The sequence below is a fragment of the Suncus etruscus genome, chromosome 4 (assembly GCF_024139225.1).
Source record: "Suncus etruscus isolate mSunEtr1 chromosome 4, mSunEtr1.pri.cur, whole genome shotgun sequence".
NCBI classification, from domain to species: domain Eukaryota; kingdom Metazoa; phylum Chordata; class Mammalia; order Eulipotyphla; family Soricidae; genus Suncus; species Suncus etruscus.
In genome coordinates, this window is record NC_064851.1 from 21,853,531 (window position 1) to 21,868,528 (window position 14,998).

Genomic DNA, 14,998 nt, shown 5'->3' on the forward strand with positions numbered 1-14,998 from the left:
CATCTGAGCCCCAAGCTAACAACCACAAGGAAGGCGGAGGTGGGCCATTCCCAGTATTGGCCTGGTCTTACTCACTGCGCCCCAGGTTGGTGGACACGTGCTGCAGCACCTCGATCTGTTTGATGGCCTCTTTCCGGGTGAAATGCACCACGAGCACCCAGTAGCCAGATGAGAGGTCTTGCAGCCTGAGAAAACAGGACAGGAACTGCCAGGACCTACCCAGGTCTCTTGGGAAACTGCAGTCCGCTGGTCCACTATCCTTTGTGTCAGCCTGGAATGCCAGGCAAGGGATTCCCAGTGGGATCTGTAAGCTGCCATCATCATTGCATCTCCTGTGGCTAACGTTTTTGTTTGTTTGTTTGTTTTGTTATTGGAAACCAATCCAGCAGTGCTCAAGGCTTATTCCTGGCTCTATGCTCAGGGACCACTTAAGGTGCTGGGAATTGTACTCAGATGAGCCGTGTGTAGGTAAACACACTACCCTCTGTACTATCTCAGACTGCTCCTATAGCTAGTTCTCTCACCAGTCTCGTCTGCCTGCTGAGATGATCTGTTGGGAAAACTTCAGAGAGCCTGTAGACCCCTGAGTGAGATAAATCTCTTTCTGCCAAAGGAAGAAAACATAAAAGGCAGACAAAGGTAGGGCCCGTCTCTTGGGAGGCTAATAGTATCTCCCACCACACTCTGTGAGGCTCTAAGTCCCTTCCCGACACCAGCGCCCCCTTACCCATACAGCAGGGCATGGTCTAGGTGCTCACACAGACGCTGCAAGACCTTGTCGTGGTTCCGGATGGCTGGGGTTTCATCCTCACAGGCAGCGAAGTAGCTCTGCAACTGAAAAAGATGCAACACAACATCCTGATTAGAAATGAATCAAGGAGCCAGAATAATAGTTGCATAACAGGCAGAGCGTTTGCATACAGCCAACTGAAGTTTGATCCTCTGGGTCCCCTGAGCACAAGTTAGGAGTAACCCCTGAGCACTGTCAGTGTGGCCTACAAAGAAAATAAAACTGAAAAAGAAGCAAATCAAGAGAAAGGGTGGGATCAGAGCAATAGCACAGTGGTAATGTGTTTGCCTTGCATTTGGCCTACCCCAGACAGACCTGGGTTTGGTTTCCAGCATCCCATATGTCCCCTGCGTCTGCCAGGAATGATCTCTGAGTGTAGAGCCAGGTGTAACCCCTGATCGCCACCAGGTGTGGCCCAAAAACTAAAATATATAAAAGAAGAAGGGCTCCTGAAGCTATAGACTCAAGGAAGAATAACTTTTTGTTGTTGTTTGGTTTTTTGGGGGTCACACCCAACAGCACACAGGGGTTACTCCTGGCTCTATGCTCAGAAATTGCTCTTGGCAGGCTTGGGGGACCATATAGGATGCTGGGATTCAAACCACTGTCCTTCTGCATGCAAGGCAAATGCCCTACCTCCACGCTATCTCTTCAGCTCCAAGGAAGATGAACTTTATTTTATTTTATGTTGGGTTTTTTGGCCATACCTGAGAGTGCTCAAGGGTTACTTCCGGCTCTGTGCTCAGAAATCACTCCCGGGGGAGGTACATGGGGAAGAGGACGGGCAGATATCTGGCTCCTGGTTTCCTCTTTGATTCTGGAGGCCAGCTCTTGCCAAGTATGGGGTTTGGGAAGGCCCCATGCCAGAGGCCTTCTCCCTAGTCTGGGGAGTGCTGGGAGGCTTGGCAGGCCCCCAGCCATCCCTCTCTTTCTCCCCTGGACTCCAGGCCTTCCCTGGGTGCCGATCCAGGTGGACTCTATAGGGGTCATCAGGCTTTCCCCCTACCTCTCCCTACACTAATGGGAATGCGCTTTGGGAGGATGGCGGGCTGTTGCAGCACTGGTTTATGTTGGGACAGTTACTAGAAATATTTTCTCCTTGGTCTCTATTTCTAAAACCACGTGGCGGCTAGTGCCCCCACGTGTACAATATATACTGATAGTATTATATGCATACAGTTTATATATGCATAATATCTATCTTGTATTGTGACCTTGATACTGCCCTACAAAGCTTATTTTTAATCTTTTACTGCCTCAGTCCCAACCATTATTTCCTCCCATTTACCCATATTGGTGCAGCTCATGACATGAAGCTCACCACATAGAGTGATGAGTGCAGTTAGCGCAACAACTACACTGAAAACTATCATAACAATGTGAATGAATGAGGGAAATAGAAAGCCTGTCTTGAGTACAGGTGTGGGTGGGGTGGGGAGGAGGGAGATCAGGGAAATTGGTGGTGGTAATCTTGCACTGGTGAAGGGGGGTGTTCTTTACATGACTGTAAACTACAATCATATTTGTAATCAATGGTGTTTAAATAAAGATAATTAAAAAAAAGAAAAGAAATCACTCCCGGCAGGCTCAGGGGAACATATGAGATGTCGGGAATTGAACCGAGTTCGTCCTGGGTTGGCCACGTGCAAAGCAAACGCCCTATTGCTGTGCTATCAATCCAGCCCCTGGTATGAACTTTAGATGTCTGCTCTAAGGTCTCTGGCTGAAAAGCTGACACAGGACAGAGGATGTGCTTGAGGAATATGACAAGGTGGGATATGGGTCTGAGTGGAAGCCAGGCTCATGCCAAGCCCTGCAGAGCAGAGAACACTGTTCCGTGGCCTGACTGCTAGGAGGAGATTTGGATAGAAGCAAGATGAACTGTTGCTGTTGCGCAGAGCCAGCCCTGTCAGCCAGGGCAACAGAGTTGAGGAGGGCATGGCAGGGCAGCCCTGTCAGCTGAATAAAGGTCTGAGTCATCTATGGCCACAGACAAGAGGCTGGGAGCCTTTCCAGTCAAGCACTAGAAGGAAAGGCTTTCCTTTTCTTAGCCTGTGCTCAGCCTGATCAGAAGGGCAGGGAGGAGGGAAGGGAGACACACATAGAGGATGACACCTCCTTGCACACAGGTCTCACTCAGGTATAAGCTCTGGGTGCCAGACAAACTTGTTTTTGAGTGTTTTTCTGGAAGCTGTGGAAGAGATAGCAGTAGCAGGCAAGACACATCAGCCACACCAGAAGCACGCGCTCTTGGCCATGAGCCAGTCATTCAGCCCCCACAACAAAAATAACCTCTCTTCTCTGAAAGAAAGCCCAGGCCTGTGGTTCACTCTTTCTACTGAGAGGCAGGTGGAGAGCCCCAGGAGGAAACAGCTTAGAAGACTGACAAGAAACAGTACTTGGTCTGGAAGGAGCAAATACTGCAAGTATTGGGGTGGGGGAGTAGAGAGAGCGAGATCGAGAGTTTCAAACATGCAAGGCAAAACTCTGCACTGAGCACTCCATCTACTACGTTTTTGGGGGGATGGGCACACCCAGCAGTGTGCAGGGCTTACTCTTTTTATTTTTATTATTTGTTTGTTTGTTTGTTTAGTTGGTTTTGGTTTTTGGGCCACACCCAGCAGTGCTCTGCACTCAAAAATCGCTCCTGGTAGGCTCAGTGGACCATATGGGATGCCAGGGATTGAACCTGGGTTGACAATGTGCAAGGCAAACACTCCATCGCTGTGCCATCACTCCGGGTCACTATCAACTTTTGTTTGTTTGTTTGTTTGTTTTGTTTTGGGTCACACCTGGCAGCGCTCAGAGGTTACTCCTGGCTCTCTATTCAGAAATTGCTCTTGGCAGGCCATATGGGGTGCTAGGATTTGAACCACCATCCTTCTGCATGCAAGGCAAACACCTTGTCTCCATGCTATCTCTCCGGCTTCCCCACCATCTACTTTTAAATTGGGGAGGGAGAATAGGACAGGGCTGGAAAGATAAGACAACTGATCTGGGTTCCATACTTGGCATCCCATATAGTCCCCCAAGCCTGCTAAAAGTGACCCGTAAGTGCAGAGCCAAGAACAAGCAGACTAAGTCTTGAGTCACTGATGTGTGTGTCCCCAAGACAAAAAACAAGCAAAGAAAAATGTTGATTAAAATAATAAATTAGGGGCCAGCGAGGTGGCGCTAGAGGTAAGGTGTCTGCCTTGCAAGTGCAGCCAAGGAAGGACCGCGGTTCGATCCCCCGGAGTCCCATATGGTCCCCCCAAGCCAGGGGCGATTTCTGAGCGCTTAGCCAGGAGTAACCCCTGAGCATCAAACGGGTGTGGCCCGAAAAACCAAAAAAAAAAAATAATAATAATAAATAAATAAATTAGGCCCTTAGGATGGAGCTGGATGGAGGTGGATGGTGATGGAGGCCTTTCTCCTCCAGCTCAGGACCACGTGTGTCTCCAAACCCCAACCGGCGGGTATATGGGTTCAGAAGAGCGGTGGGTAGAAAACTTACATGCGGCCCTTAGATACCTGTCCTTGGGCCACCCTCTCCCTCTCCTTCCCCTCCTTTCCTCTCCCTTCTCTCCCCACCAAAAAAAAAAGAAAACTTACATGCAGTCAGGCTTCCAGAGAGATAACATCTTTATTCGCCCTGGCCATCATGTGTGGCCTATATTATAAACCTATTTAAGCACAGGCCATCCTTAGCTTGCCCTGCGTCTTAGCTTCCTTCAGCCATCTCTCCTCCTGCTACCTTCTCCATTCTCCATCCAGCCAAAATCCCCTTGCCCTTCCGGCCAAGAGCCTTTTGTTACCTCCCAAAGACTCCTCCCAGAGGGCCCGGAGAGATAGCACAGTGGCGTTTGCCTTGCAAGCAGCCGATCCAGGACCAAAGGTGGTTGGTTCGAATCCCGGTGTCCCATATGGTCCCCCGTGCCTGCCAGGAGCGATTTCTGAGCAGACAGCCAGGAGTAACCCCTGAGCACCGCTGGGTGTGGCCCAAAAACCAAAACAAACAAACAAAAAAACACCAAAGACTCCTCCCAGAAATAGGAGGTCTATTAGCAGGTAAGGTTACACCGGAGGAAATGGGGGGTGTGGTTACAGAAAAATGCTTAAAGGTGGGGGCTATAGAGATGCAGGAGATAAAGTATTTGTCTTGCATATGGTGGACGGGGTTCAATCCCTGGCATCCCATTTGGTATGGGGCCAGTAATCAGCGAGCACCACCAGGAGTGGAAGTAAAACAACAGAGAAGGTGGCTAGGAGCAACAGAAGTTATGTTTTTCACTGTGAGTTTTAGCTAAGTGAGACAGACATGACTACAACTTAAAACAAACAAAAAAAAATCCAATTATATACTTCCATATTACTACCTACAGATCCATTCACTTTCCATAGTCACAATACATTCTAAAATATGATAAACAACACTTTAACCATTAAAAGTTATGGCCATTATCACTAATTCTTTGAGAATACACAATATAATGAATATCATGGATCCTTGTGTGGGGTTTTCTAGACTGGCCTGCTTTGAGTAGAACTGCAAAGCTGAAGGATATGGACATATCTAGTTTAATTTTTGGCAGTCCAACTGGTGAAAAACAGTACCAATCAATTTTTATTTTTGGTTTTTAGGCCACACTCAGTGACACTCAGGGGTTACTCTTGGCTATGCGCTCAGAAATCACTCCTGGCATGTGGGACCATACGGGACGCTGGGATCGAACCCAGGTTCGCCACATGGGTCAGCTACATGCAAGGCAAATGCCCTACCGCTGTGCTATCATTCTGGCCCTCTAATCAATTTAATTTTTTTATTTTTCCCCCAATCAATTTTTAAAGCAGAAAATTTTATTTATTTTGTTGTTGTTGTTTTTGGGTCACACCCAGCAGCACTCAGGGGTTATTCCTGGCTCTATGCTCAGAAATAGCTCCTGGCAGGCTCTAGGGACCATATGGGATGCCAGGATTTGAACCACTGACCTTCTGCATGCAAGGCAAACACTTTACCTCCATGCTATCTCTCTGGCCCCATTTATTTTGGTTTTGAGATTATCCATGGAGGTGCTGGGAATCACTCCTGGCTCTACTTGGGGATCACTCCTGGCAGTATTTAGGGAATCACTAGGTGCCAGGGATTGGACTCAGGACTCCTGAATGTAAAGGATGCTCTCCAGCCCTTAGATCTATCTACCTGGCTCTGCTTGACACATACCTTTAGAATAAAATTTCATTACAAGGAAGAGAGAGGATAGTTCAAAGGACTGCTTACAGGAGGCTTAAATTAGACCAAGTTCACTACAATGGCCTCTGAACAAAAGAAAACAAAAAGTGGGGGCTGGAGAGATAGCATGGAGGCAGTGCGTTTGCCTTGCATGCAGGACAGTGGTTCGAATCTCAGCATCCCATATGGTCCCTCAAGCCTGCCAGGAGTGATTTCTGAGCATAGAGCCAGAAATAACCCTTGAGCACTGCCAGGTGTAACCCAAACAAAACAACAACAACAAAAAAAGCTTTTTTGGGGGGGACTACACCCAGCAGTGCTTAGGAGTTACTTCTGGCTCTGCTCAGAAATTGCTCCTGGCAGGCTCAGGGGACCATATGGGATGCCAGGAATTGAACCCAGGTCTATCCCAGGTCAGCAGTGTGCAAGGCAAATACCCTATCACTGTGCTATTACTTCAGTCCCCAAAAAACTTTTGTTTTTGTTTTTGTTTGGATTTTTAGGCCACACCCGTTTGACACTGAAGGGTTACTCATGGCTATGTGCTCAGAAATCAGCCCTGATGGGGCCAGAGAGATAGCATTTAGGTAAGGCGTTTGCCTTGCATGCAGAAGGACCGTGGTTCTAATCCCGGCATCCCATATGGTCCCCAGAGCCTGCCAGGAGCGATTTCTGAGCGCAGAGACAGGAGGAACCCCTGAGTGGTGCTGGGTGTGACCCAAAAAACAAAAACCAAAAAAAAAAAAAAAAAAATAGAAATCGCCCCTGGCTTGGGGGGACCATATGGAATGCTGGGGGATTGAACCGAGGTCCATCCTAGGCTTGCACTTGCAAGGCAGACGCCTTACCTCTAGCGCCACCTTTCCCCCTCCAAAAAAAAAAAACAAACCCTTTTTGGGCCTGGAGAGATAGCACAGCGGCGTTTGCCTTGCAAGCTGCCGATCCAGGACCAAAGGTGGTTGGTTCGAATCCCGGTGTCCCATATGGTCCCCTGTGCCTGCCAGGAGCTATTTCTGAGCAGACAGCCAGGAGTAACCCCTGAGCAACACCGGGTGTGGCCCAAAAAACCAAAAAAAAAAAAAAAAAAAAAAAAACCCTTTTTTTTTAATCAGAATTCTCTTAGGGATTTTCAATAGAATTACACTGAATCCTGAGGGGTTTTTTTGTTTGTTTTTCTGCTGTGTGTGTGTGGGGGCATGTGGCAGAGCAACAGGACACCGGTTAAGGTGCTACGCTTGAATACAATCAACTCAGGTTTAATACCACACATCCCATATAGCTCCCTGGACCAGCCAAGAGTAATTCCTAAGATCAGAGCCAAGAGTAACCCCTGAACACAGCCAGGTATAGCACAAAAGCCAAAAGAAAAACAAAATCGGGCCCGGAGAGATAGCATAGCGGCGTTTGCTTTGCAAGCAACCGATCCAGGACCAAAGGTGGTTGGTTCGAATCCCGGTGTCCCATATGGTCCCCCGTGCCTGCCAGGAGCGATTTCTGAGCAGACAGCCAGGAGTAACCCCTGAGCACCGCTGGGTGCTACCCCCACCCCCCAAAAAAAAAAAAAGAAAAACAAAACTGGAAGCTATATGGGGAGAAAATGATATTTGAGTTTTCCTGTCTAGAAAACATGGAATTCCTTTTCTCATTTATTCAGGCCTTTTATTTTAATACCTTTTGATAAGTTAGTTCAAATAGATCTTGTATGTTAATTTTCAGATAGGTTTGCAAACATATACATGGTTATTATAAGTTACAAACAATCTGAAGTCAGGAAACAATTTCTGCAATGAACACCGAGTGTAACATGGTGATAAATGTACTAAGAAGCAAAGCCAGAGTCTAGCTCTTGAGCTAAGTGCCTTTTGGGAAGTCACTTATCCCTTGAACACTCATCTAAAAATAATAATAATCAAGATTTAATACCAGCTACATGCAGTCACAAATTCAAATCTACATTAAACAAAATTTTAAAATAATTTCCTTATCAATCTGTATCTCAAATGCCCTTTCACCACAGAGAGTTAGTGGCCATCTGAATTAGAAAATAAAAAATACATGGGGCAATAGCACAGATGGGAAGGGTACTTGCCTTGCATTTGGCTAACCTGGCTTTGATCCCCGGTACCTAATATGGTCCCCCAAGTCTGCCAGGAGTGATCCATGAGCACAGAGCCAGGAATAAACACTGAATACCACTTGGTTTGGCTCTCCAGACAAAAAATAAAATAATTAAAATCCAGACTGTCAATCAATTTTGTTTAATAAATTCTTACAATAAAAAAAAATCCAAACTGTCTTCCTCATAAAAAATTTCAACTTGGGGGCCGGGCGGTGGCGCTGGAGGTAAGGTGCCTGCCTTGCCTGCGCTAGCCTAGGACGGACCGCGGTTCGATCCCCCGGCATCCCATATGGTCCCCCAAGAAGCCAGGAGCAACTTCTGAGCGCATAGCCAGGAGTAACCCCTGAGCGTCACAGGGTGTGGCCCAAAAACCTAAAAAAAAAAAAAAAAATTTCAACTTGGGCTGGAGACAGACAGACAGACAGACAGACATACAGACAGGGTGCTTGCACTGGTACCATATATCATCTCTAGTGCCACTAGAACTAGATCCTGAGCACAGCTGAGTGTGGCCCAAAATGCAAAGGGGGATTAAAGTTTAAGTTGATTATGTTGAGATCAAGTGATACACAAAAGGCCTAGAACTCAGTAAACAAGTGCTCAATAAAAACTAGGTAAGGTTAAGAACTCAGGACTGGAGCGAGAGTATAGCAGGTAGGGTACTTGCCTTACATGTGGCTGACCTGGGTTTGATCCCTGGCATCCCTCAGCCTTGCCAGGAATAATTCCTGAGTTCAAAATCAAGAGTAACCCCAGGGGGCTGGAGAGATAGCATGGAGGTAAGACGTTTGCCTTTCATGCAGGAGGTCATCGGTTCAAATCCCAGCGTCCCATATGGTCCCCCGTGCCTGCCAGGAGCAATTTCTGAGCCTGGAGCCAGGAATAACCCCTGAGCACTGCTGGGTGTGACCCAAAAACCACAAAAAAAAAAAAGAGTAACCCCAGCCTATCACAGGATTGGGTGTTTATGTCAAAAACAAAACTAAAATAATTAAAAAAAAAAAAAAAGAACTCAGGGCCAGAGAGATAGCACAGCAGTGGGATATTTGCCTTGCACACCCAAACCAGGATGGACTTGGGTTCTATTCCTGGCATCCCAATGGTCCTCCAAGCCTGGTAGGAGCGATTTCTGACCACAGAGCCAGGAGTAACCTGAGTGCCACCGCCCAGTGTGGCCCTCCTCCCCCCCCCAAAAAACAAACAAACTCAAATGATTAATCAAATCAGTGGCAGCACTGAACTAAACATGGGGCAGGTGCAAAGAAGATTCATATAGTCTACTTTCAAGAACTTTCTGCTCATGAGTGTCCTGACTGGTGGCTCTTACACCTCCTCTTTCACCACTCCATTCCAATAGCTAGTAAAGTCGCCATTATCTTAGAGGACAAGATCCTGATTATTGATATGACTGAAATGATTCTTGTGAACAACAGAAGGGTTAGAATGTCATGAGGGTAGAGTGAGTAGGGTGTTTGTGTTGCCAACGGTCAACCCAGGTTCAATTCCTAGCATCCCATGGTCCCCCAGCCCTGCCAGTTGTGATCCTTAAGCACAGAGCCAAGAGTAATCCTTGAGGGGCCGGGCAGTGGCGCTGGAGGTAAGGTGCCTGCCTTGCCTGTGCTAGCCTAGGACGGACCGAGGTTCGATCCCCCGGCGTCCCATATGGTCCCCCAAGAAGCCAGGAGCAACTTCTGAGTGCATAGCCAGGAGTAACCCCTGAGCGTCACAGGGTGTGGCCCAAAAACCAAAAAAAAAAAAAAAAGAGTAATCCTTGAGCATCGCCATGTGTGGCCCCAAAACAAAAATATTTTGTCTATGGAACTAGAGAGAGAGAGAGAGAGAGAGAGAGAGAGAGAGAGAGAGAGAGAGAGAGAGAGAGAGAGAGAGAGAGAGAGAGCTCAATGAGCTTCAGCAAATGCTTTGCATTTGGGAGGCCTGAGTTCAATCCCTGATACCTCATGGTCTCCAGAGCACCACCAAAAACAACCCAGCACAGAGCTGGGAGTGGCCCTTGAGAACCAGGAGAGGTGACCCCATAACCAAAACCAAACCAAAGAGAGAGAGAGAGAGAGAGAGAGAGAGAGAGAGAGAGAGAGAGAGAGAGAGAGAGAGAGAAGAGAGAGAGAGAGAGAGAGAGAGAGAGAGAGAGAGAGAGAGAGAGAGAGAGAGAGAGAGAGAGAGAGAGAGAGAGAGAGAGAGAGAGAGAGAGAGAGAGAGAGAGAGAGAGAGAGAGAGAGAGAGAGAGAGAGCTCAATGAGCTTCAGCAAATGCTTTGCATTTGGGAGGCCTGAGTTCAATCCCTGATACCTCATGGTCTCCAGAGCACCACCAAAAACAACCCAGCACAGAGCTGGGAGTGGCCCTTGGGAACCAGGAGAGGTGACCCCATAACCAAAACCAAACCAAAAAAGTAACTATGAATCAGGTGAAAGAATTTTAAGAGCATTCTTAACAGCCTGTGCTCACACTTTGGGAGTTCACTGGTAAAGAATGAGGTAATGGCAAATAGCACCTCCTGGGAGATGGCTCCTCCCAGCACAGCCATGGTCCCTAGGGAACACTAGGGACAGCCCTCGTGCCCTAAGCACCATCAGAGTGGCCTTGATGGCACCACTGGGTTTGAGCAGCAGAGTTGACAAATGAAAAAGCATTTTCTCTCCCTTCACCATAACTCGGCAGAAGCCACCAGTCATTTACTGCATTTACCCATAAGAGCTGTAGGTTCTGAAAGAACAGAGAGTAGGAGGAAGGCAGGAGCAAGCAGGCAGTGGGAGCCCCGAATTACTGGAAATTACAGAATTAGTGGAATGAACATAATGAATGCAACTCCACTGAGAAGCCCAATTACCTATGTTTACTCCAAATTACTCTGCAGTTACATCTAATCCCTTTCAACTAGCTAGTGCTAGCTATAATTAAGCCATCACTTATTGACTACTTAATTTTTACACTACAGATTAGTTAAAAGTAGGAATTTTGCACAACTGAAAGCTGGCCATCTTGGGAGGAATGGGCAAGCCAGGTCCGTGCCCTATCAAAGCCATGCCTGCTGCACCCATCACCCACAATCCTGACTTCACCAATGGCTCTGCTTTACCACTAATACACCAATCTGACCAAGACTCCAGGTATGCTGGTATTTGGGCTGACATCACCAGGACTTCTTTGGAGTGAGTACAGGCATCCTGCACTCCCCCCGCCCCACTGCCTTCTCATACTTCCAGAAGGCCTGGCAGCCAACGCCATGCTCTACAAAAGCTGCAGTATCAACAATACTAGGAATTCCTGGACCTGGCAACAATTCCAATTGCTTTTAATACTGCCTTCCCATAGAACATACCATATTTTCCGGCGTATAAGACGACTTTTGAAACAAAAAGAAGTCAAAACCGAAAATCGGGGGTCATTTTATACGCTGAGTATATCCAGAGAAACGTTTCGATTTGCCGCTAAACGAAAATCGTCTGGATATGAGGCTGGGAAAATCTACGAAACTACGCCTGCCCAGTGGGGCCCGACTGTGAAAAATTGTGAGGGCTGCCTGTGTGTGTCTGCCTCCTGTCCTGTCGCGTGAAACTCTTGGGAGTGGGCTGAAAAGAGGCTCCAAAAGAGCACGGCCGAACCGCTTCGCTACGCGGCCGTGCACTCTTTCTAAGGAAAGAACACCATCGTAACAGAAGAAAAAAATCACACTAAGAATTGTACTGGATCACTGAAGCCCAGCATTTCTCTCCAGACTGTCTTCTCTGCTGCGTGCTCAGGCCTAAGATTTGATCCTGTGGGCCCGGAGAGATAGCACAGTGGCGTTTGCCTTGCAAGCAGCGGATTCAGGACCAAAGGTGTCACATATGATTTCCCGTGCCTGTCAGGAGCTATTTCTGAGCAGACAGCCAGGAGTAAACCCTGAGCACCGCCGGGTGTGGCCCCCCCCCCCAAAAAAATAAGATTTGATCCTGTGAGAGGCTTCATCCACGGAGGACCCACCCAGAAAGGGTGGAGCCAGAGGAGTGTGGCTGCCTACATCATTTAGCCAATGAATATCACCACAACACTTAGAAAAACCCACAAGTGTGACAATGGGGAAACAACGCAGGCCAGCGTCAGACATAGAGAATAAAGATGACAATTCTGATGACCAGATAATGACCAACCAACTAATCAACCTCTCAGATAAGGACTTTAGACAAGCAATATGGAAGATGCTCAAAGAACTCAAAGAAACCATGGATTGAGTTGAACAGAACACTAACAAGAACAAGAAAATATGAAGACAGAAATTACAAAACTCCAAACTGAAATAACATGTCAATTAACAGGCCTGAAAAACTCAGTAACCAAAGTGAATGACAAAATGGATAAGCTCTGGGACAGGGTAACAGAAGCTGAGAATAGAATTGGTGCTGTGGAAGATGAGATAAATAACAATTCCATACAGCAGGAGAGACTGGAAAAAAAAAACAAAGCAAATGAACAGACAATGGAAAAATTAGTAAAAGAATGGGAACAGATGAAAATAGAAGTCTATGATAAGCTCAAGAGAAACAACTTAAGAATCATTGGAGTCCCAGAGACCCAGGAAGAAAATTTCCAGGAAGAATCAACGGTCAAGAACATCATTAAAGAGAAACTTCCAGAGCTAAAGAATATATGTGATCAAATCCTGCATGCTCGAAGAGTACCAACCAAAAGAGACCCCAGAAAAAATACCTCAAGACACATCCTAGTCACAATGACGAATCCCACAGATAGAGACAGAATTCTGAAAACAGCAGGATCAAAAAGGGAAATTACATTTAAGGGAGCATCCTTGAGATTTACAGCAGACCTGTCACCAGAAACACTCAAGGCCAGAAAGCAGTGGTGGGATATTGTAACAAGACTGAATGAAATGAATGCTTCACTTAGAATACTGTACCCAGCAAAACTTACTTTCCGGTTTGATGGAAGAATACATGGTTTCACAGGCAAAAAACAGCTCAAAAACTTTACAGACTCAAAACCAGTCTTAAGAGAAAAACTGAAAGACCTAATTTAAGACAAGACTAACCAAAAGACACACCAAATTTCGATATAAAGATGGCATAATTCTTTCTCTTAATGTCAATGGACTAAATGCACCAGTTAAGAGACACAGAGTGGCTAAATGGATCAAAAAACTCAATCCAACCTTCTGCTGCCTACAAGAAATGCACCAGAATAGTCAGAACAAACATAGACTCAAAATAAAAGGCTGAAGAAAATTATCCAAGCAAACAACACCCATAAAAAAGCTGGAGTGGCCATACTAATATCAGATAATGCAAACTTTATACTCAGAAAGGTTGTAAGGGACAAAGATGGACATTTTATATTAATCAAGGGGTATGTAGAGCAGGAAGAAATCCCTCTCCTAAATATATATGCACCGAATGAGGGTCCAGCAAAATATTTAATACAATTGTTGACAAATCTGAAAATAATATCAGTAACAACACAATAATTGTGGGGTACCTCAACACGGCTTTGTCAACACTGGATAGGTCAACCAGACTGAAACCCAACAAGAATATACCAGACCTGAGGAGAGAAATGGAAGAAAGAGGCCTAGTGGATATATATAGGACACTCCATCCCCAGAAACCTGGATACACATTCTTCTCCAATGTACATGGGACATTCTCCAGGATAGACTACATGCTGGCACATAAAAATACCTCCATAATATCAAGAGGATAGAAATATTGCAGGCTACCTTCACTGACCACAAGGCTCTGAAATTATTTGTGAATGCCAAAGGTACACAGAAGAAAAACTTTAACACCTGGAAGTTAAATAGCCTCATACTGAATAACCAGTGGGTCCGAGATGAAATCAAGGAGGAAATCAAAAGGTTCCTGAAAAAAAATTATAATAAAGACACAAACTATCAGAACTTATGGGACACAGCAAAAGCAGTACTGAGAGGAAAATTTATAGCTTTGCAAGCACACATCAGGAAGGAAGAAAGGGCTTACCTGAGTAGCTTAATGATGCAGCTCATAGAACTAGAAAGTGCTCAACAAAAGGACCCAAAAATAGGGAGACAGAAGGAAATAACAAAGCTGAGAGCAGAAATCAATGAAGTGGAAACCCAAAAAACAATCTAAAAGATCAACGAAAGCAGAAGTTGGTTCTTTGAAAAAATAAACAAGATTGATAGATCACTGGCAAAACTAACAAAGAAAGAGAGAGAGAAACTTGGTAACTTGTATTAGGAATGAAAAAGGAGAGATCACTACTGATATGGCAGAGATTCAAAGGGTAATCAGAAACTAATTTGAGAAACTATGCCACTAAAAATGAGAAACTGGGGGCCCGGAGAGATAGCACAGCGGTGTTTGCCTTGCAAGCAGCCGATCCAGGACCAAAGGTGGTTGGTTCGAATCCCGGTGTCCCATATGGTCCCCCGTGCCTGCCAGGAGCTATTTCTGAGCAGACAGCCAGGAGTAACCCCTGAGCACCGCCGGGTGTGGCCCAAAAACCAAAAACCAAAAAAAAAAAAAAAAATGAGAAACTGGAAGAAGTGGATAAATTCTTGGACTCTTATAATCTTCCACGGTTGAAGAAAGAGGATGTAGCATATCTAAACACCCCATCACTATTGCTGAAATTAAAACGGTAATCAAATGTCTGCCCAAAAAGAAAAGCCCAGGCCCAGATGGATTCACTAATGAATTCTTTCAAACTTTCCAAGAGGAACTACTACCAATCCTGGCAAGACTCTTTCATGAAATTGAACAAACGGAAACACTTCCAAATAGCTTTTATGAAGCCAACATCACTTTGATACCTAAACCAGACAGAGATGCTACGAAAAAAGAAAATTACAGACCAATATCGCTGATGAAAGCAGATGCAA

General features: G+C 45.9%; 1 protein-coding gene across 1 annotated transcript in view; it reads right to left on the bottom strand.

Moving 5' to 3' along the window:
• PLEKHM2 (pleckstrin homology and RUN domain containing M2) overlaps positions 1-14,998 on the bottom strand; it is a 60,498-nt gene that overhangs the window by 17,664 nt on the left and 27,836 nt on the right. Inside the window, exons 2-3 of the mRNA XM_049771963.1 lie at positions 728-834; positions 76-185 (exon numbers count right to left, since the gene is read on the bottom strand). Of these exons, the coding sequence (XP_049627920.1) occupies positions 76-185; positions 728-834 (217 nt within the window). The remainder of the gene's footprint in view (positions 1-75; positions 186-727; positions 835-14,998) is intronic.